We start from the raw sequence: 22,943 nt of genomic DNA, 5'->3' as shown, positions 1-22,943 counted from the left end.
TGAGACCCTTATCTTCACCTTCTAACATCTCAGAAATAGTAATGTTTAATATAGGGTGGATAGATATGTCACTCTAGTTTAATTGTCAGTGTTTTTTTTCCCCCTTCTTAGCTGTTATTGAAAAATGGAACATCATACAGTTGGCAGTGTCATGGATTCAATGAAACACTGCCTCATTAGCTGTATAATCTCAAAAACCTATCTGAGCTCTGGCTTTCCTTTTGGTAAAATGTGATGACAATAATGATAATGATTTCTATCCCAAAGAGCTTTGTTGTGGATTAAATTAGATAGTGCATATCCAGCATTTACATGGTAACTTTAAGAAGTTAGCAGATGTCGTGGCTTGAATTGTGTGCCTTCAAAATAGAAGCCAACTTGGCTGGGTCGGGGCTCAGAGTAGTTTGGCAGTTTTGTAATGATGTCCTCTGGCAGTGATTTAATGTTGTAGCCATCTTCCATGATGTGATTACAAGTGATCAGCTAACCAGTTGAAAGGAGATTAGGGGGGACCTTACTCAGGTCATACCCCTGATTAGATGTAAGAAGAATTTCCCTGGGACATGGCCTGCATCACCTTTTATCTTAAAAGAGATAAAAAAAAGGTGACAGGGACCTTACTACCACCAAGAAAGAAAAACCAGGACTGGAATATGTCTTTTAGACCTAGGTCCCTGTGCTGAGAATCTCCTAGTTCCAGGGGAAGATTTATGCTAAGACATATGGAGAATTTGAAGGGATGTTCAGTGCACAGATGCTGAAAGGTGACAGATACCTTCTCCCAGACTCAGTGAAGAGAGAAAGCCTTCCTTCAGAACTGGTGCCCTGAATTCAGACTTCTAGCCTCCTGAAACTCAAAAAACGAAACTTACTCCTATTAAGAGGACAGACACTATAGGACAGAATAAAACTGCCCCTGTGGGTTTCTGAGACTATAACTCTTCACAAGAGTGAAAGGCTCATATTTCTTCTATGGTTCCAAACTGGTGACCTTGTGGTTGCAGCCCAACGCATAACTCATTATGTTAGACAGGGTTCTCTAGAGAAACAAAATCAGGACAGTTGTGCTTTACATATATTTATATAGATAGATATATAACATAAGAAATGAGCAGCTATTTAATCTATAGAGTAGTACGAATGGCTTCAACTCACTTCTGTGAGACAGTTAATACACTGGCAGTCCTTCAAGTCTTGAGGATCACTGGCAGTCTTTCAAGTCTTGAGGGACACCGGATGCAAGTCAAGGAAGCAGACAGCTGAGTCCTCTGTAGAGCAATTCAGGCTATTCAGCCACAGGCAGCAAACAGCAAGGCAGGTCACCAGCAGGCAGCCAGATGACAGAGTCCAACAGGCCCCAGCTCAAGAGATGTAAATTCCAATGGTGTGTCGAAGCAGGTCTTGAAGGAACCTCAAATTACAGCGACACAGTCCACAGAGTAGGTGTCCTTTGCAAATTGAGGCAGAGAACAAGATAAGGCAGCTGCACACTGGCCTTATCATCAACGAACAAGAGACAAGAAAGGCGAGACTCGCCAAGCCATTTGTCTCTTCACCCTTCAATTAATCTGCATGTGTTCATTGGCCAGCTTGGCACAATGAACCTGCCTATCACACTCATGGTCCCACCACTCCTCTGTAGCCTCCTAAACTGTTGGAAAGCAAATGTCTTTTTTTTTTAAGCCATCTATTTGTGCTGTGTTTGTTCTAGCAGCCAGCACTAGTTAACTAAAAGAGAATTTAGTACTGGGAGCGGGGCGCCGCTCTAGCAGATACCTGAAATGTAGAACAGGGTAATTGATGGAGGTCGGAACTGTTTCGAGGTACCTAATAGTAAAAGCCTAGATTGCCTCGAAAAGACTGTGGATGGAATTGGCACTGTCAGAGCTAATTCCAGTGAGAGCTCAGAAGGAGTTGAAGAAAGTTGTAACACCAGAGATAGTGTAGCTGATGAGAAGGAGCAGCAGAGAAGCAGTAGCAGCAGAACCAAGAGGCTGGTGGAAATGGTTCAAGAACCATCCCCTGGATGGAAAGCGCTGTATACCTTTGGACTGGAGGCTTCCTGGTGGAGTACGGTGTCCCTGGGCACTTGTTGCGGGAGCAAGGCTTACCTACCCATGGAGTGAGAGAACTGAGGACCTCAGGGCTGAGTCTTACTGGAATCCGGTGCCTGCCGACTCTTGAGTAGAGCTAAGAGCTTTGTAGCGTTGACTAAGCAGTGCAGAGACAGGCTCACTCAAGAGGCCTGGGGTGCTAAGAGTCCAAGGGACAAAGGAAGCAGATGCTGCAGAGATGAAGAGAAGAGGAAGCATAGTTGCCTAAGTCTCAAAGGGTAGCTCCTTGAGCCCTGGGATGGCAAAGGGCCACTTCAGTTTCAAAGTCAGATCTTCACCAACTTGGCTGTAGTGTGTGGGCCTTCTGGTTCTGAGCTGTGGTGTGATGTTCACAGATGCCAGAGGGATAGACTGGAGCCTGAGGGTGTGGGGCTGCCAAGCCCAAGGGACGGAAAAATAGGGACAGATGGGGTTCTCACTCACACATACTAGGAGGATGGAACATCCCCAAAGCTGAGTGGCCATCCTAGTGAGACTGGAAGGTGGAGACGATGTGCAGAGCTAAGGGTCTCTGTTTGGAATCTAGAGTGCATGGTCAATACCAGGGGTCTGGAGGGCAGACCTGTTGCCTAGAATCTATTTGCCAAACGTATTTGACCTTCTGCCCCCTTTTGAAAAAATTACTCAGCACCTCCTTGGTATTGATCACCTCTGTACTGCAGTCCATATTCTAGCATAAAGTATAGGACCTGCATTCACAGGCCCACCCCCCTAGGATCGTTCCAGTGCCCCTGAGGCAGTGGTCTCACCTACTTTGGAAAATGCTGGCCTAGATGGGTTCAGAGAAGAGGATGGGGCTGATTCTTCAGCTTTGAGAGCGAATGTGAATACTCTGCTGCCGTTTTCACCGACATGGTGCCCGTGGTTCCCTCTTTCCTGGCAATTTCTCACTTGTGACAGAAATGTCCATCTTGTGCCTGTTCGACGATGGTACTTTGGAAGCAGATAAGTGATCATTTAGATTTCACAGGTTCACAGACAAAGAGATAATTTTATGGTTCAGACATCTTGACTATTGTTTTAGAAGTTAGTTCTGACTCATAGTAACCCCACAGGACAGAGTAGACCTGCCCAAGAGAGCTTCTGAACTGTAATCCTTACCAAAGTGGACCGCTCCATTGTCCTCCTTCTGAGCAGCTGGTGGGTTTGAACTGCCAACTTTTTGGTTAACAGCTGAGCAGTTTAACCACTGTACTACCACGGCTCCTTATTCCCCTATATTAAGAAAAAAAATTTTTTTAAGGTAGGTATATTCAAAGGATAAGAGAAGTGATGTATTTGAGGTTTTTTTCATGGTTTTGGAAATTCCATGAATGGAATAGCTCCATCTACTTTAGACTAGAATCCCAAGAGGTACGCATTCTTTGAGTAGTTAATCCTCTGAGGGAGACTGGTGATAACCCTGTAAGACAGAGTAGAGCTGTCCACTGGAGTGTTAGGGCTTAATCCGTACAGTGTGCTCCTGTTGAATGACATCTCCTGACATCAGTGTCACTTCCCAGCAGTATGACGTGGCCTAGTTAAGGAACTGACCTGTAAGAAAGAACATGTTAGTAGGGGAGACAGAAGGCGACAGCACCCACTGACCTGCACAGCAGGGCCCTAGCGTGCAGTGAGCACTAAGGGCGTGTCTGGGTGTGCTTGTGGAACATTCTGGCTACTCACAAAAATCTCTGAAGAACTGTCATTTTATGAGTTAAAATTTTTTTTGTTGTGAAAACTCTTTTCTTAAACTAAATTGCAGGTGCAAGTGGAGACCATGTTTATACACATAGTTACGGTGCTGAAAGAGAGGATTTTGGTGCCCAGGATGCTACAAAACTGGATACCTGGGTTTTTGATAATGTGAAGGTGAGCGTCCTGGTGCTCCACAGCCCCCACACACATTATATTTGTATCTAAAGCATCAGAAACTGATTCATCAGTAACTATATATCAACTGTTTTCGCTTTTTTCTTCTCTTCTCCTGTCAACTTGAACATTCTATATTGCCACAGGCTATTTAAAAATATTGAGTCTATCTAAAACAGTATGCATTCTGTAATGGCCGTTTATAGAACTTACAGAAAAAGCACTTAACAGATACCTTCTCAAAGACCTGTTCCTAACACTAGAAGGAACTGCCTTGGTTCTTTTGTTCACTCTCTGTGGGGAGACCTTCTGGAGTTGTCACGGACTCAGAGAACCTGCCCCGTGCAGTCGTGCAGCCACTTGAGATGTATGAAAGCCTTTTGACAAGTAGTGCTCAAAGGAAATGCATCTAAGTACAAAGCAGATGGTGTTTTTAAAACAATTTTTACTTTAAGGAAACGACTAGATAAGCAAATAAAAATTACTTAAACTTACAGGTAGAAATGATTGAGATGATGTATAGTTAGCAAGATAGTCATTTGAGAACATATGTGGATTTAGTTAAGCAGTAGAGACGAATTATTTGATAGTGACAGTTATGACAGTTTCATTGGGAAAACAATAGAATTTATATTCTAGAAAAATTGGTGTGATTATCTTAGTAATGACTTTCACTAATCCATTGTTCTTCATCTACCAATTAGAACACCGAATTCATTCTGTGTCTGAGGAGACTTCAAAATGCTTGTGGAAAAATGGAATTGAATGATAAAGATTATAAACATTATTTCTCAACACTTGTGCCATTAAGCCATTTAGTTCATTCATAAAGAACTGCAGGTCCTGGAATTAAACCACGCCATTACAATCTTTTCTGACATTATTGTATTAGTCTGGGCACTTTAGAGAAACAAATCCACAGAAACTCATGTATGAGAGAGTTTTATATAGAGGTTAAGTGTGCATCAAGAAAACATCCCAACCCAGTGCTGCCCAAGCCCACAAGTCCAACATTAACCCGTTAACCCATATGTCCGACACCAATCCACAAAGTCCGCCTCCATCTCACAAAACAGACACAACCATGCCACCTGTAGGAGGAAAGCCGAGTCAGTGAACGTGTAAGCATCTCAGCGCTGGCAGGGGTCTCCACACGGGTGCTCCAGCACCCAGGGCTGCATTGGGGTTGGTCCATGTGACTTCTTGGGGATGTCTTGCAGGAAGTCAGCCTGGCAAGCTGAAGCAGGGAACTGCTAAGGCAGCTGCACCTTGGTCCGATCATCACAAAGCAAGAGACCCGAGAACTCGAAAGGCAAGGCTCACTGAGCCATTTATCCCTCCACCCTTCAATTAACCCCACATGTTTTATTGGCCAGGTTGGCACAGTAAACTAACTCAGTCATTAACTGGAGAAAAATGGGTGCCCTTTAAAGTTTGTTTAATATTTGGAAGCAAAATAAAGTCAGAAGGAGCCAAATTGGGATGGTTTGGTGAAAACCCAATGACTTCCCATGGGGACTCTTGTAAAATTGCCCAGCTTCATGAGGGGGCTGAGTAGGGGCATTGGCATGATGAAGGGCTGACCTATCATTCCCAGGCATTTTTCTATGAAAACTTTCTCAAAACACTCTCATAACAAGCAGATGTTATCATGCTTTTCCCTCCAGAAAGTCTGCATGAAAATACCGGGAGCATCCCCAGAACCTCTGCCATGACTTTTGCTCTGATCAGTCCACTTTCACTTTGATGGGACCACATCAAAGCCAAGCCATTGCTTTGAAGGTTTTTTTTTCTTCTTCTTCAGGAAAGTATTGTTACAGTCATCTTTCGTCTCCTGTTAGCAATTCTAAGAAATGTTTAAGTAGCATGAGCTCACTTGTTTAAAATTTCCATTGAAAGCTTGATTCTTGTCGACATCTAATCTGGGTGCAACAATTTTGGCAGAAAGTTTGCTCAACTTAAATTTTGTTTCTTTTAGTCCATTTTAAAAGCCAAACCAATTGTAATGTCTCTGGTGTTGGCTGTTGCTTTTGATGTTAACCGTTGGTCTTCTTCAGATGCATTATTTTGTTTGAGGGAAAAACTCAAATACAATTGATAGAGACCTGTTTACTATTAAGTCTTAAACAGTACAAAAATAAGATAAGGGAGGGCGAGGGAGACCATCAGCACCAGGTCGTAGCGGTGCCTGAGGATTCATGGCCCTGCGGCTACTGACGGAGGGCATGGGATGCAAAGGGAGCTCACAGAATCATGACTGGCCGTTGATGCACTGATCACAGTTACGGGCAGGACTACAGATGAGAGGAAGGGACCCCGGTTGGGGCACAAACACTATTGAGCAGAAAAGGGGCAAGGTTCATCCTGGGCCCTCAAACAACCTTGGTCAGTGTGTAGCTTATGACCACATGGCACTCACAAACTCACTGCCATCGAGTCAGTTCTGACAGGGTCAACCTGCCCCTGTGAGTTTCCAGGACTAACTTGTTATGGAGGAAAAGTCCCATTTTGAATCGCTGAACTTGAGGTTAGCAGCCCAACACGTAACCACGGCTCCCCCTGACTCCATGTGGCCATAGAATCCCAGTTTCCGTCAACAGCACACTTAGGCCCCCAAAAGGGGGACTGCCCCTCCCAGGGCAGCCTAGGGCAGTGGTAGCAAAGACTGCCTGAGAGCCTTTGGCATTGCTCATCAGTGTTCCAGAAGAACTCTCTGGACACTGAATCTACGTGGAGACTCAGCGGGTTTAGGGCTCCCACAGTAAATCCTAAAATCCTGCCCTTCCACAGATCTACACACCTACTGCCACCAAGTCGATTCTGGCTCATGGTGACAGTACATGACACACTAGAACTGCCCCTTTGGGTCTCTGAGACGCTATGTTTATGGGAGCAGGCAGTGACATGGCACGACAGACTAGAACTGCCCCTTTGGGTCTCTGAGACTATATCTTTATGGGAGCAGACATTGTTCTCTTGTGAAGCAACTGCCGACCTTGAGATTAGCAGCTCAAAGCAAAACCAGCCACTCAGCACTTTAAGTTTACTGGCAAATTGATGTGGACGGGTTGCTGCTCTGGGCTTCAGTTCCAGCCCCGTGGCTATCCGTTTGTAAACTGCTGATCGCTTTGGGGCCTTGTCCCTGTGAACTCCCTGAGCATCAGTGATCTCCCATTCTTCCCCCCAAGCTTCACCTTCAGTTTGATGCCTGTTGCTTCCAAATGAGCAGAATGCATGGTGCTCTGAGAGGAGCTCCTTTCAAACAGATGCCTGGTCTTTCCTGGTGTCGCAAACCAGGTCCTGTTCCGATACATTATAACAAGCTAGTACATTTGTGTGTGTGTGTGTGTGTGTGTGTGTGTGTGTGTGTGTGTGTAAACAATTGGAAATCCAAACATTGCTATTTCACCCCCTTTCATAGTACACATTTTCCACGAACTTTTTGAAGACTCCTGGTAAGAAACTTGCCTTGATTTACCCTTAGTGCCTTTTTACCAGTAGTGCACCTTGAACTCATATTGTGACTTATCGTGACTACTATATTACATAGTCCTTTTGTGTTAGTTGTTAAGTGTACCCCTCGGTATGTCTGTAGCTTTCTTTGGCTTCACTTTGGATGAAAGTCCTCAGTACATTTTTGATAAATTCTATTTTGACTATCGGGTATTTCCCTTCAAAATTTTCTTTCATCTCATAATTTCATCAACAGGGAAAACATAAGCAAAATTTTTTTGTTAATCATTGCTTCTTTTTAGAAATTTAAATGTGAATAGGAATTAACAGGATAGGTTGTTAAAAATGTAAACAGCTTATCATTTGACCTATTTTAAACATTCTTATAATACTAGGGAGTACATATCTGACTGGTAGAGTGAGTGTTGGGACAATTTTTAATCATAATTTAGTATACTAAGTCACATCTGGTTATAGACTTTGGGTTTCTAATTTGACATAATAGCTCCCAGTCTCATGAATTCCCGAATCCTGGGTTTGATTCTTTCTGGTTGAGCTGCGGGATGATACACTTTGTGGCTAGCTGGATATTCATGTTTAAATTTATTATTATTATTTCAGTGTTTTAACATTGCTACTATAGCAGAAGGAGCCTGCTGGCACAGTGGGAGAAAGATGAGGCTGTCTTCCAGAAACCCACAGGGGTGGTGCCACTCTGTTCTGTAAGGTTGTTAGGAGTTGGAATTAAGTTGATGGCAGTGAGATTTTTGTTTTGAGCACTGAGGTTGGATAGTGAACAGAAATGCATCTATGATTGGTAGAACATTTTTAAGCTGTCCCCTCTTATTATTTTATTTTTGGATTTTACTAACATATTCTTTCCACTGCATCTTAATGGGTTACATCTGGAGGGAACAGTGGTATGTGCTTAAGACCCTCTTTGTGCAAAGCTCACGTCCCGGAGCACAGGGGTCTGAATTGAAAAAGAGGGTTGGGTGTTCCGTAGGTCCTGAGAATAAACTTAAGCATGTGAGGTCATTTAACTTTATAGGTATGCATGACCTTAATAAAACATTTTCATCGATGTTAATATCTAACAAAACGAATGAACTAATGGTTTTAACTGTTTGTTCCATCTAGGACTTCTTTCGTGCCGCCCCAACCAACCAGTCTTTGTTTTCTAAACTCAATGAAGAGAAAATAGTGTTTTTCTTACATTTATTAGGAATAGATACAAATGGACATGCTCATCGACCATCCTCGAGGTAATTTTCATGTTGCCTTTAATTTTTTATTTTCTTAGAGAAACAGCTTTTCTTTTCGAATTTTTAAAGACATTTATGATGTTTTTTGGTAATTGCAAAAACAACTGCTATTTTATAACTAGTGTGATGTAGAGTAAGTTCTTAATTATATGAGCTAGAGCAGGAAATAGTTGTTAAAGTCACACAAACTGGAGCCAAGCTGCACATTAATATGTAGTATTTGTTCTGTACATATATTCAGTATGCTTCACTTATCAAGGTAGAAAGTAAACCTTGAAGTAATAAGCATCTCTTGATGCTACCTTTATGTCATTTACAGTAATGTAGCCACTTCTTACTTGCATGTTCTGGATAATTATTTTTAATCTAGCACATAAGTTTTTGTATATTACATTACAGTAGCACTCTGTCTCCAACAGCAAAAGTTTTTTCCTTACTTTTCAAACCATAAGTGAAAGGAAGAATCCATGTTATGCATTTGATCTTGGTCCTGGATTTGGTGTCGGGCAGCCCCACCGTAACGCTCCTTGGCGTAGCTGCCAGTGCTAGTCGTGAGTGCCCCCTGCTGTGCTTCTTGTATACTCTGCACTGTTTCTGTGGATGGAATTCATCCTCAGTCAACCTTACTTAACTGTGTGGAAGATTGAAATATAATCTGCTAAAAACTATGACTGCATCTTATAGCCCTAACAATATAGGTAATATAAATAGTATGTACTCGACACAATAATATTTACTCATTAATATGTCAAAGTCATTGGAGTTTGTGTTGTGAACGATGTGTACTTGAAAGTCATTATATTATTGTATTTGGGACTTTAAATATTCATTAAAATATATTCGCTGATCTGTACCTTCTTTTAGCTAAGCTTTCAAAGATTTTAATTTTTTTTACTTCCTTAAAAGGAAAAAAAACCCAAAATACAAAAATTTGTCCATAATATAAAGAGCTCTGATTTTTAAATATTAAAGGTGTAACAAAGAAGCATTTGAATGTAATGAGTTCATGTTGAATACATTTGATGTCTACAAACTAATGTAATTTAATTTGTTCCTCTATTTCTCTGTAAACAGGGAATATAAAGACAATATTAAAACAGTTGATGTTGGAGTAAAAGAAATGGTGTCTGTGTTTCAACAGTTTTATGGAAATGATGGGAAAACCACATTTATCTTTACCTCTGACCACGGAATGACAGACTGGGGTTAGTTCATCTCTGTGTAATATAATGGAAGTAAATGTAGCTTTCTTACTATATTGAGAGAATTATATGTCTCAGTATATAATTGTTGACTTAAAATGATAGCTTACAAGGAGACTGATCTCATTTTAAAAATCTCTTTCTAACTATGAAAGGAATATATGCCCTCATAACATCAGAAAGAAACATATGGAGAAGAAATTTAAAAGTGCATGTAATCGATCTACCTGGGATCAGCTGTCAATGAGGGTCCCAAAGGTGCTGTTAATATGGCATTACTGAGGGGCTCCTGAAATTCCACCCTCAGTGAGCTGGTTTGCTCTGTAAAAATCTCAAGGCAAACACATTCAGAGAACAATATAAGGTCAAGATGAGACTTGGGTGCCCAGGTCACAGTACAGGGTGGGAATGAACTAAGGACTACCTCATAATGGGCTTCTTTTGCCTCAAGTCCACCTGCCTGAGTGGCCCAGAAGGAAGGACCAGAGACTCCACCTTCATCTCCAGAACAGCCTGGCCTGGCCTGCTGGGCGAATCAAACACCTCTCGGCCTTCTCTCTACTGTGGGCCAAAGTCTGGCTGTAATGACATCCACTTGTGGCAGACTGCCATCCTGGTTCTAGCTGCTGCCAGCACACACACATGCACACCCAGCTTCTGGTCTCCTGTAGCCCATGCCTCAGAAGTCAGGCAGCCAGCTGGCCTCCTTTCCCTTGAGAGAAGGAAAGAGTGCAAGTTCAAACTCCCAGAAAATGCATGTGACTGAGTGTTCGGCTAGTTGGGGCTTCAGTTTTATTCTTTGTGTTTTGAGCCTTTAACCATGTTATCAACCATGAAAGCATGAATTTACTACCTGTATTACAATATATTTGTCCTCTATGCAAATATGTTTATATTGAATTCTCCTATTGTTTGTTATGATGTGTGTTCGTCAGGATCCAGTAGTTCATGCCTTAGTGACAGGCGACCAGTGGTTTCATACAATAAGCACTTAGGTCTGACTCTCCCACTCTATTCAGCATGGGTTGGCACAGGACGGCTCATTGGCGTCCCCCAGCCCTGAGGCTGGCAGGTTGCATTTCAGCACAGGCTCTGATGATGCCTGCATCAGGGGAGGACACGTGGCCCGATGGGCATGGGCTCTGAAGGGCTCTGCCCTCTTCCACTGGCCACACCAAGTATATGCCTGACTCCAGAAGGGTGGGGTTCCTAAAACCCATCCCTGTGCCTGAGTCGGGGGACAGGGAGAGTTGGTGAATATCACTAATGACAGCAACACTTAGTTGGTTTGTTGTTTTCACAATTTCAGGTGTTATTAAAATCAGTTCCCTTGCACATACTTCTGTAACCTTATGTGTTGCTGTGTTTAGGATACCCAAAAAACCTATTGCCATCAAATCCTTTCCAACTCATATCGACCCTGTATAGTGTCGCTGAGGCTGTAAATCTTTACAAGAGCTTTAAGCATCATCTTGCATGGAGCAACTGGTGGATTTGAATCACAGATCTTGTAGTTAACAGCTAACACTCACCTGTCCGCTCCACCAGACTCCTTACTTTTAGGATAGACTCCTAGGATTAGGATTATCTGCTAAGTGTATATTATAAGCATGGTCTCATCTATTTTTGACCAAAGTAGTTTACATTATCCGTTCCTTAGTGGAAGAAGCTCTGGTGGCTCAGCACAAGATCAGAGGTTCAAACCCACCAGCTACTCTGCAGGCGAAAGATGAAGCTACAGCTCTTGTAAAGACTTATAGCCGTGGAAACCCTGTACAGAATGTTTGTGAACCAGAAGGGGCTCGATGGTTGTGGATGTGGGGATCATCAGTGGTGGCCATCAGATCTTCTGGAGGGACTTCAAAAGCTCTTGTGAAAAATTTCCATTATTTTTTAATTCAATTTTTCCATGAACTTTTGAAGCCCCCTTGTTCTATTTTTGAGCAATGAATGCTATCTTGTTTAGTCCTTGTCATTTAGATAAATAAACCTTTTGGTTTAATTTATATTTCTAATTCACAGTGAAATTGAATACTTATGTCAAATATTTTTTCTCTTTCTTCCGTTTACCCACTTTTTTGATTAAAGATTCAGCAATTCTTTTTACTGATATTTAAGAATGTTTTTTATATTAAGGTTGACCATTGCTATAGGTTTTGTATTTTCTTTTTTAGTTTGGTCTATGATTTTTTTGAGACTTTTTTTTTCATATTCATAGCACACTCTTGATTATTACAGCTTTAAAGTATATACATTAAGTAGGACAAAATTATACTTAGTATTCATCTTTTTTAAAAAGTCAATATTCTTTTATACTTATCCAAAATAAATTCAGAGCCACTATCTTTTTATTTAATATTTTTCATGTGGAATTTTTAATTGAAATTTCCAAAGTTGTAGAAATTAATTGGAGAAAAACTGACATCCTTAAGTGTCTTTCAATCTAGAAATATGGACTAACCCTTAAATAGACTTCAATAAAGTGTTTGGTCTTCTGTGTAAAACAAAAATATTTTTTAAATCTCTTTTGGTTTAAAAGAACAGGAATGACTTTGACATGTTAGCAGAGAGAAAGGCCTTTATGATTCATGGTCTGTGTATTACTACCACTTTCTTATTCACTATATAGCCCATAAGTTTGGTTTGATAGTTACCATAGTTATAATTCCCATTTTTGTTGCTGTTCTTATTTTTCTTGTCATCCAGAGGGACTCGGCAGACATTGTGCTTTTTCATTTCTGCCTGTTTGAGACTCCTACTTACTTGATGGGATTATCATCAAACTAATTGCTCCACAAAGTCATTAGCTTTTGGAAGTGTGGTGTCTGGGGTTATCTAAACACAGGCCAACTGTTTCAACACCTAATAGGATCATAGGAAGACCTATTATCCATTCATTTTGAGGCCTGTCTGTTTCCCCTTGGGGTCTTCTCTGCAGGTTCCCACGGGGCTGGCCATCCTTCAGAGACTCTCACTCCTTTAGTTGCTTGGGGAGCTGGAATCAAGCACCCCCAGAAAGTATCGGCCCAGCAATATGATGATACACTTTTGAAAGGTACGTTCATATAATTTTTACCAAGGGTAGCATTTGAAACTAAAACCACTTTTCAAGATACTGTTTTAAACTTTTCAAGATACTGTTTTAAACCTCCCATTCTGCTGTTTGTATCAGTACTATTGCTGTGTACCATTGCCTTTGTTGGCAGGCACCTCGGGAATCACTTCTGATTCATAGTGACCTCAAACACAACAGAATGAAATACTGCCATTGCCATCTGTACGATGATTGTCACACTTGATCCTGTTGTTGTAGCCAGTGGGTCAGTCCATCTTAGTGAGGGTGGTCTTCTGCTAACCCACTCCATTTCCTTAGGCATTACCTACAGTATGCAGTTCTTATTCTACATTGTTAGATATCTGTCTATGAAAGCCTTAGTAGTATAAATTGCACTATTGCTTCTTTACAAGTCTATTTGTTTTTAGAATTTAGATAAACCCTTGAGTCAGATCTAACCTGCAGAGCATATCAACCTGATAGATCACATGTGTATCACTGTCCTTGTTTTATAACTGAACATCAAGCATTCCTTATTCTCGTATTACCAAAGTCTTTATGTGTTCCCTAAGTCTCCCTTGCGTCACAGCCTATAGAGTAAAAGGAGATTCTTCCCCCCACCCCCCGCCGCCCCATTTTTTCTGGAGCACTGTTTCTTTTTTAATTTAATCTTTTTTTAAAGAGATATAGTTTACATATCATAAAATTCTTTTTTAAAAAGCTGTACATTGGTTCCTAGTATATTCAGAAGATTGTACAACTCTTGCCACTATCCATATCTAGAACGTGTTCATCAGCCCAGTTCAACAGTCCCTCATGTTCGTCCTTGTCCCCAGTCACTCTGCAAAATGAAACCCACTGCTGTTGACTTGACCACTGGTTATACATCGGGCTGCTAACTGCGTCTGTAAAGATTTGTAGCTTGAGAGGTGGTTCTGCTCTGGCCTGTAGGGTTGTTATGAGTCAGAATTGACTGGATAGCAGCGAATGAGGCGCATTTCACACAAAGAAACAGAGAAGTGCAGTACATAGAAGTCCTATCTCTTGCTTGCGTTCTCTCTGAGTCACTTACTAAACATTTAGTGGCATTGTATTGAGGCCTCCTTCCAAATGTCGCGTAGACTCAAGTTTAGACTTTATTTCATTCAAGCAATTTACTAATTGATTTAAAGAGAAGATAAAACTCCTTAAGGTTTCTTAGAAGTAAATCATAAATTTCATCATGATTTTCCACACCAAGCTAAAACAAATGTATCAGTTACAAAGTTCACAGTATCCACATGATATATCCATTAGACAAAAAGTGAGCTACAGCACTGAGATATTTATGCCTTGGGCCCTCATGAAGGCAGAAGGGCGCAGTGAATAATTTGCTCAACAGCGTGCCTTCAATAAATAATGGCACATTTTTCACTGGACTGTTTTCTATAGTTTTATCAGTGCTGGCAGAGAGTGGAAGGCCCAATTGCAGGTCTGTAGGAGACATTTGACAAAGGGCCTGAATCAGGCCACCAGCACACTGTCATGATAGTTCCAGACTTATTTAAGCAGAAAACAAAAGGAATCCAGGGGACTCTCTGTTCATCTCCTGTCATTTGTGGGACGGTCCTGGCTTTCACAGAGCTTAGCATTCCAGCGAGAGACTGAAAACACTGCACAGAAAAGTCCTACATTTTGATAACTGCTATTAGAGACTCTGGGTGAAATGACAAACACCTGGCAGAGATAGGCACATGTCGTCATTGTTAGTGGCCATTGAAGAGCTTCAGGCTCCTAGTGACTGCATGTGACAGAGAACCGCCCCTCAGGGCTTTCAAGCCTGCTCTCTTTACAGAGCACGTCTCCAGGTCTTTCTCCCACAGAGCCATGGGGTGGCTTCCAACCACCAAACTTTCACTTAAGGTTTGCATCATCAGAGCTCCTGAGTAGAGCAGGTAAGGCGACTCCTCTTCAATGTGCAGGTGGGTGAATTGTCTGTGGCCTGAGGGAAATCCCCGGGTGGTGTGACAAGTGTCACAGTTGGGTACAACCCCAGAGGTATGATGCTGGAGTCCAACAGTGCACGATTTTAACACTCCTGGGTCATGACTGCAGGGGCATCAGAGCTACAGTCTTAAGAATTTGGCAAACAACCGCCATTATGAAAAATAAGCCCCTTGACTTGGCTGCAGAGACTACCGCTGCACTGCCTTGAGAACTGTGTGGAGCAGGAATGGCGGCGTGGTCACCATGCTGGCAGTTGCTATTGTTGCCTTTACGTCCATCTTCCTGGTCATTCACCTTTCAAGGCTCTGAAGCAAATGAGCATTATAAACACGAGTCTCCGCAGAAGATGCTACTTCCCGGCTGTTCTTTCAGAATTTAATTGAAACAAATGTACACCCCTACACGTTGGAATCCCCATTATATTCGATTTTGACTTCAGTTCTAGAGACAGTTCTACACTTAAATTTGCCATTACATCTTGACCACTCACTAAGAATCATGTGATCTCTGTTTTTTGAAATTCTCTTCCCCCGTCGCGTGTCCACTTGTGTCTTTCAGAGTGGAAGCTGGAGAACTGGAAGAGGCTCGACGTCAACCAGGTGCCATGCCCACACTCATCACCCTCCCATTTCCTCGTACCGCCCACTAAGAAGTTTACGCAAGAAAGGCGATACGACAGATGTGTTGGTGCTACAGGGGCCTTCAGGCGGTTTATGGGAAAATTCCATTAGCTTTTACTTTCCATTTTTCCATAAACTTTTGGAAGACCCCTTAAATTAGTAAAGGCTTTTTGTCAAACATTTCAGGGAATCCTTTTCATATAGTAGCTTACTCAAATAATCTTTCTTAATGTAAAAAAGCCTCAAGTAAAGCTCAGAGGAGAAGCATCCTCTAACCAGCGGTAGGTCAGGAAAGGACTGTCATGGGAGCTGAAGGCTGCGCACCCATTCATTCTCGTGACTTCTGGCCATGGTCACCTCGCTTAGTTACTTGAATCAAGCCTATATGATTCTAGCTACTGTTTCCTTCTTTCTTTCTTTTTAAAATTAACACACATTTCCCCCCTTTAGTTCCATTTCTCAGCCCTTAAACTTGCAATGGAAAAATGATACTGGGAAAATGCTTAGCCTAGAAACGGTAGATTAGTAGTGGTCTCTGGAAACATGCACCGTGGGCTATGTACATGGCCGTCCTCACTATTTGCAGAACGTGCCACCTGGGACGTGGCCCCAAAGCGGCCAGGGTCACCTGCCTTTCCCCGGGCACCTCACTAGTTGGCATTCCTCCATGTGGTGGGCGAACCAAAGGCTGGCCTCTCACCTTCAGGCCTCCCGGTACAGAAACCAGATTTTTCTTAGAATATGAAGAACAAATTCTCCTCTTAGGATGGATGCCCATAAGCCAATCCAATATATTAATTTATAGTAAGAGATCACTGTCCAAGGACAGGAAGAACGGAAGTCCACATGACAGGAAGTCTTATCTCAGGCCAGCTCATCGCAAGAAATTGTTCAGTGGGCATGGATTCAGCTATTGCTAGCTGAAGACTGTTGGCTAATGCTTCTTCACCAGGAGATGAAAATTTCTTATTCTTTCCCTTGACCACCTTGTCATTTACTTGCAGTGTGTACATCTCTGTGTGCAGTGTAAGGGTATAATGTGAGTAAAAACAGACAGTCCCTATCTGGGGGGACTTACAGCTTAGGGATAGTCTGTCGCTGTTCAGATCATCATACGGAGCAGGTGAAACTCAATCTGTGACAAGCCTGCCAGAGTCCCGTGAAGCTGATCTGGTCAAATGCACTGGCGGGAAAGGCTGCCTGAGGAACTGAGGACCAAGCTGAGCTTGAAGAAGGAGCTGACCAGGCCAAGGCAGCAGAAGAAGGCTTTCTGGGTAGAGGGAACAGTGTGGGCACAGCGCTGGGCTAGGAGGACACAGATACATGAAAGAATCGTCAAGGAAGCTGGAGCCCAGGACAGCAGGGGCTGTGGTGGGGCGTGAAGCAGCAGGCAGCCTCAGACTGCAGGGAGTTACGGGGCGCATGGAAGCCCAGGGCATATCTGCAGTCTGGAGAGGGGCACGCTCTAATCTTTGGAGGAAGGCCGCCTCTGGTTGCAGCGCGGAGAACAGTTGAGAGGAGACTGGCAGTGTACTGGGGCAAGGGGAGGAGGTTGGGGAGTTTTCCAGGTTTCTGGTGGGTGGTCCTTAGTTAAAGACAGGTCAGATGGTAAAAGGTGAGAAAGATTGAGAGCCTAGGATCAAACTTGACAAATCCCAACTGATCAGAGAGACTTCCCTGAGGTGGGGAGGAGAGAGCGCCTCAAAGGGGAGTGGTCTGCAGAGTGCTGCTGGGGGTGGGGGTGAGCTCTTGGCAAGCACTAGCAGCAGTAGCCACCTTATAGTGACTGATGTGTATTATGTGCAAGTATTTTACCCAGTGTATCCCAGTTAGCCCTGCCATAGCTCTTATGGGGGCCCATTTTAACCTTTAGTTTTTAGTTTTTTTAACTGATTAGGCAAGAGATTCTGGAGACACTACATTATTTGCCCAGTCTCAGAGATTGAAGTCAGAGACTTGATTTCCAAGCCCTTTGCTACCAGGAAAATTGAAAGCGCGAGACCACAGCAGTGGATGAACCGTAGGAAAATGGAGATGATTCACTTTCTTAGGGAGAGCAGTCTGTGGAATGATAAGGACTCAAAGCAGGCCAGCCGTGGGCTGAGGAGCAGTGAGGACCCCAGGCAATGGAACCAGAGCCTGGACAAGGGGTGCTGGTCAAGGGGGCCTTGGGGTCTGAGGAATAAAGAGGAACCCCTCTTCGCCGGGTTCTATGTTTTCTGATCGCTGCCGGCTGATGGGGTCCTCTGGTTGCAGGGACTTTATTTCATTACTTAACATAAAGAGGGGCTTCAAAACTTTGGGGCAAACTGGAATGGAAAGATAATGGAACTTGCCCATGAACTTTTTGGCACGCCAGTGTGTGTTCTCTCCAGTTAAAGTGTACTTTTGCTTGTTTGTTTTCTGTCAAAATGGGACATCCTACAGTACAATACTGAACAACTAGCCATCTGTTACCTAAGATGGTCAAGTTCTTAGGTAGTAACTTTTCCCCTCAAAAGTATGTTTTAGATTTGGGACCCTTAATGGTTTCTCTCCAAATTCTCTTTCCTACATATATGTGCCTCTGGCAAATGACATTTGTAGAGGTCAGCCTCTAGTAGTGGATGTTTCAAAGGTAATGGGTGATAACAAATGTCGTTATGTCCCAAATATAGTTGGTGTCCATGGTTTTCGTTGGCTTGTCTGCAGCTGTCGGCCTAGGATTGAACGTCTTCTCTTTGTAGGCTGACATCGCCCCACTGATGGCTTCTCTGATTGGAGTTCCCTTCCCCCTTAATTCAGTGGTAAGGAAAACCAGTTTATTATCAACTCCAGTTAAAAGTATATACCATATATACGTGTGTATAAGCCGAGTTTTTCAGCACATTTTTAATGCAGTTTTTCTGGTAAAATTAGGCGCCTCAGCTTATGCTTGAGTATATACGGTAGACCACCCAGTAAAATTCACACTTTTAAAATGTGTTTTGGTATAAACTTTGGTTGTACTTAAAACTGTATTTCCGTACATTTTTTCTACATATATAAGGATTCTTAATTGTGTATTACTGACTATTTGCAGGGGACCCTTCCTGTGGCTTATCTTAACAACACGGACCTCTTCAAGGCAGAGAGCTTGTTCACCAACGCCGTCCAGATCCTCGAGCAGTTCAAGGTATGACAAGGCCTCACCCCCAAGACAGACAGCATCTTAGTTTTAGAATCCTATCTATTAAGTCAAAGTATTTTGTTTGTGTTCTAATAAATGTATTCCTGATAACAAATTACTTTAAATATGCATGAGGGAGCTTCCAAAAGTTTGTTGAACATTTCCACTCTCCATCAATTGTATTTTTCCACGAGCTATTTGAAGCCTCGTGTGAGTGTACCATTTCTGAGATACAGATTTCCTGAGTTAATTTCTGGGCGTAGAATTGCCTTAGAGGAATGTCCCTTGTGAGGAGATTGCTACATGGGTTTATAAAGACCAGCAGCCATGTCTGTATTGGATTCACCCAGAGAAGTTGAATAAGGAATGGCAACTCATTACCTTATACACTGCTCATTACCTTATACACTGGAGTGTTCCAGAACCAAGTCAGTGCCCTTAACTCAATTCCAGCTCAGAGACACCCTCTAGGGCAGTGTACCATTGCTAGCCACCAAGTCAGTGGTTCAAACTCTGCAGCCACTTGGAGGGAGAAAGATGTGGCAGTCTGCATCTGTAAAGAGTGACAGCCTTGGGAACCCTGTGGGGCAGTTCCACTCTGCCCTGCAGGGTTGCTTTGAGGTGGCATTGACTTGGCAACAGCGAGTGGGGAAATCTTCAGGAAAGCAGACTGCCTCGTTTTAACCCCAAACTCGGCTAGCAGTCCATTGCTGAACACACTGCTTCACCAGGACTCCTGTGGAAGTTGAAGAATTGGACCTTTAACTCGAGTGCTTTTTTTTTTTCCTTACCAGAGATTTCATTCATTTATTTATGTTTTCACAATTTTTAAAATTGTGAATTAGGTGGAGGAGATTTACATTTCACATCCTCAGTTTTGTATTCAAGAGTTTCAAGCCACTTGCCAAACCTCACAGTAGCTTACCATTATCCTATGATTTCTTGTTGCCTGTTTGGGGAATGCAGTCCTCCCCTTCATACAAGATAGCACTGGCCACCCCTCCCAGCTATGATCTCAGCTTCTTTCTCTTGCCCTTCCCTATGTGATATGGAAGCCCTTGCCTTGTGCTTCTTCTTTATAACAGCGGTATCACACAGCATTTGTCCTTTTGCAATGGACTGACTTCGCTCAGCCTAATGTTCCCCAGATTGATCCATGCCATGAGGTATAGCTGAAACTCTTAAAACTGTTCATTCAGAATGATTTCTTTTGTTTTTGAGTTAACAAGAATTACAGTTTTCATTTTATTATGCACGTTACAGACTCGACATGCTTGATTCTCTGCTAATGTCAAAGTAAGATAATGCTAAATAGTCTTTAATATTAATGAAATAATATAGTAACATAAGCGTCCCTTTAATTTGAAAGTACTTAGTCATCCCTAAAGAGTAATTATAATGGGCATTGATATTTCAGAGTAATTGTTTCTCATTTATGGTTTATTAAAACCTTTTCATACTTGGTTTCCAGGTGAAAATGACCCAGAAAAAAGAAGTGACGCTATCATTCTTATTTACTCCATTTAAGTAAGTCCCTTACATTTTTTTTATTCACTTGAGGGAAATTATTTATCATTGATCTCTGGGTATATTACTGATAGACTGAATTCATCTACTTGCTACATTACATTTTGTATATTTTAGTGCCAACTCCAAATTGAAAACTTGTTTTTTGTTGTTTTGTTAAATAATGAGCCAGATGCATGGTACCTTTGACTAGCTGATGGAGGGAATGTGGAATGCTAAGGAGATGAATTTGACAGATCTTGACTGGTTGGCTGGGAGATTTGGGGCAATAAAGAAGTGGGAAGTTAACTATTTCTTGGCTCTTGGATTGGCCGGTTGGGAAGATATTGTGGACGGTAGAGAGAAGAGCTAATCTGAGAGGCAAAAATGAATGCTACTGAGCCCGACTTACATTTGAAGGCATCAACTAGTATATGAGAAAGAGCTTTGCTCCGAGGAGGCTTGGTCATGCGATTTAAGAGAGCGGACTTACATCTGTAAAATATAGAAATCAAAAAGTAATTTTTCACATAATTTAAGATCGTGATTCTAATACTTACATGGAAGAATAGCTCAAATGTAGTTTCCCTATCATTAAGAAAGAGCAAGATAAGAACAAGATGACAGATTTATTCTCTATTATATAGCCACAGACAACCTAAAACTAGTATGATTATCTATAATAGGAAACCAAATGGTGTACTGCATTAGGAAACTTTGCCACAAACGAGTTCTTTCCAGTGTTAAGCAGCAAAGATGTCACTTTGATGACTGAAGTGTGCTTGCCCCAAGCTGTGGTCTTCTCCTTTGCCTTACTAGCATGTGAAATGGACAGTGGAAAAGAAGACGGAAGCATCGATGCATTTGAATAGTGATGTTGGTGAAGAAGGCTCAATGGGCCATTCCTAGGCCGGGGAAGGCACACGTCCTTCGTGAAGGAAGGAAGCCAGAAGGCTCCCCAGTAGTGAGGCTGGCCAGTCTTGTCTCATTTACTTTGGACACATCGTCAGGAGAGACCAATTGTTAGAAAAGGAGATCCTGCTTGATAAACGAAGTCAGTAAACATGAGAGGAACCCTCCACAGGTGGATTGACAGGTGGCTCCAACAGTGGCCCAAACAGATAAGGAAGTGTGAGGGTGGCAGAGGCCCGGGCAGTGTTTAGCTGTGCTCAGTGTAAGGTCGTCGTTAGTCGGATCCGACTTGACGGTGACCAGTAGCCACACAACTCACATGCTTCTGTTTGTGGGCTTCACGTGTGTTCAATCAAGCTGTTCTTTGAGCTGCTGTTACTGATTTTACAGTTAAGGAAATCAGACATGGAACAGTTAAGTAATTCTCAATGGCACAGGTAGGCAGGTCTCAAAACCAAGCATTAATAAACTCTTTCCAAAGTATTTTTATAAATGCCCAAACCATGTGCTCAAAGAAATTCATGTCACAAAATTTGTTCCACAGAAATACTTGTACTGTGTAGTATTGTTTATTATAGTGAAACCTGGAATCGACTTTACCCATTGCTAAAGCAGAGTGGTGTCCCTAACAATGGTGACAGCCGCACTGAATTAGCACATGGCTGATTGAGAAGAATGAATTACATCTGTATATCTGTGTGGTGGCCTTTTGGGCTGCTAAGGTCAGCAGTTCTACTCTTACCAGTGACTCTGATGGAGCAAGATGAGGCTCCCTGCTGCCATATTCATAGTCCTGGAAACCCAAAGGGGCAGTTCTGTTTTGCTCTAGAGGGTTGCTATGAGTTAAATCAACTCAATGTCAGTGTTGTTTTTTTTAAAAATATTTATATGGGAAAATTTGTAAGATAGATTGTTGAGTGAAAAAACAAGTATATGAGTATACACATAATCAATGAATTAATAATTAATATGGTAATGTAGCTAGCACTTTATCAGCATGCGACTTTGCAGATTTTCCCTACACAGTCACACATATGTACTACTAATATTTTTTTAAAAGATTAATGGTATTCTACTATATGAGTATTTTAATTAACTGTGGGCACATAAGCATCATAAAAGATGAAAGAATGCTGCCACACATCCTTTAAATGATTAGCCCAAGTTCTTGTAAAACTATGGCATGACGTTCTTCTCACTGGAATGAGTAACTTGATAAGAATACCATGTTTACTTTTTGTTCTTAGAAATATATTCTTCATCACTCAGTACCTAAGTCGAGACAATTCATTAGGACATGGACATCTAAAGGTTCTTAATTGAGATTTTATGGACAGGAGGGACCGTCTCACCATCTTCACTAGATTTTACATCAATGCTATTGTTAGCTGCTGCCAAGTTAGTCCAGACTCATAGGGATGTCTGTGTACAATAGCATAATACCCTGTCTGGTCCCATGTCATCTGCACAATTGTTTCTCTATTTGAAACCATTGTAGCAGCCATTGAACCAGTTTATCTTATTGAAGATCTTCTTTTTTGCCAACCTTCTCACCAAGCATGATGTCCTTCTCCAGGAACTAGTCTCTTCAGATAACATGTCTAAAGTACAGAGAATGGAATTGTGTCATCCTCATTTCTAGGGGACATTCTGGCTGCACTTCTAAGACAGATCTGCTTATTCTGCAGTCCATGGCACATTCAATGTTCTTTGCAGTGCTGTAGTTCAAAGACGTGAGTTCTTCAGTCTTCCTCATTCGTTGTTCAGTCTCCACGTCATGGAAGCTGATAGAAAGTGTCATGGCTTGGTTCGGGTGCATCCTGTTCTTCAA

At 42.2% G+C, this 22,943-nt stretch overlaps 1 protein-coding gene across 1 annotated transcript in view; it reads left to right on the top strand.

The window, feature by feature from the left end:
• Positions 1-22,943, top strand: part of LOC101661810 (GPI ethanolamine phosphate transferase 1-like) — a 100,137-nt gene that overhangs the window by 5,939 nt on the left and 71,255 nt on the right. The window contains exons 4-11 of the mRNA XM_004703119.2: positions 3,859-3,965; positions 8,559-8,683; positions 9,758-9,888; positions 12,824-12,940; positions 15,485-15,525; positions 18,273-18,332; positions 18,608-18,700; positions 20,166-20,221. Coding sequence (XP_004703176.1) covers positions 3,859-3,965; positions 8,559-8,683; positions 9,758-9,888; positions 12,824-12,940; positions 15,485-15,525; positions 18,273-18,332; positions 18,608-18,700; positions 20,166-20,221 — 730 coding nt within the window. The remainder of the gene's footprint in view (positions 1-3,858; positions 3,966-8,558; positions 8,684-9,757; positions 9,889-12,823; positions 12,941-15,484; positions 15,526-18,272; positions 18,333-18,607; positions 18,701-20,165; positions 20,222-22,943) is intronic.

The sequence above is a fragment of the Echinops telfairi genome, unplaced genomic scaffold (genome assembly GCF_000313985.2).
Source record: "Echinops telfairi isolate 266 unplaced genomic scaffold, ASM31398v2 ScPeMD7_7400;HRSCAF=8409, whole genome shotgun sequence".
Taxonomy (NCBI): Eukaryota; Metazoa; Chordata; class Mammalia; order Afrosoricida; family Tenrecidae; genus Echinops; species Echinops telfairi.
Note: the sequence above shows the minus strand (reverse complement) of the source record. Positions and strands in the feature narration are given on the sequence as shown.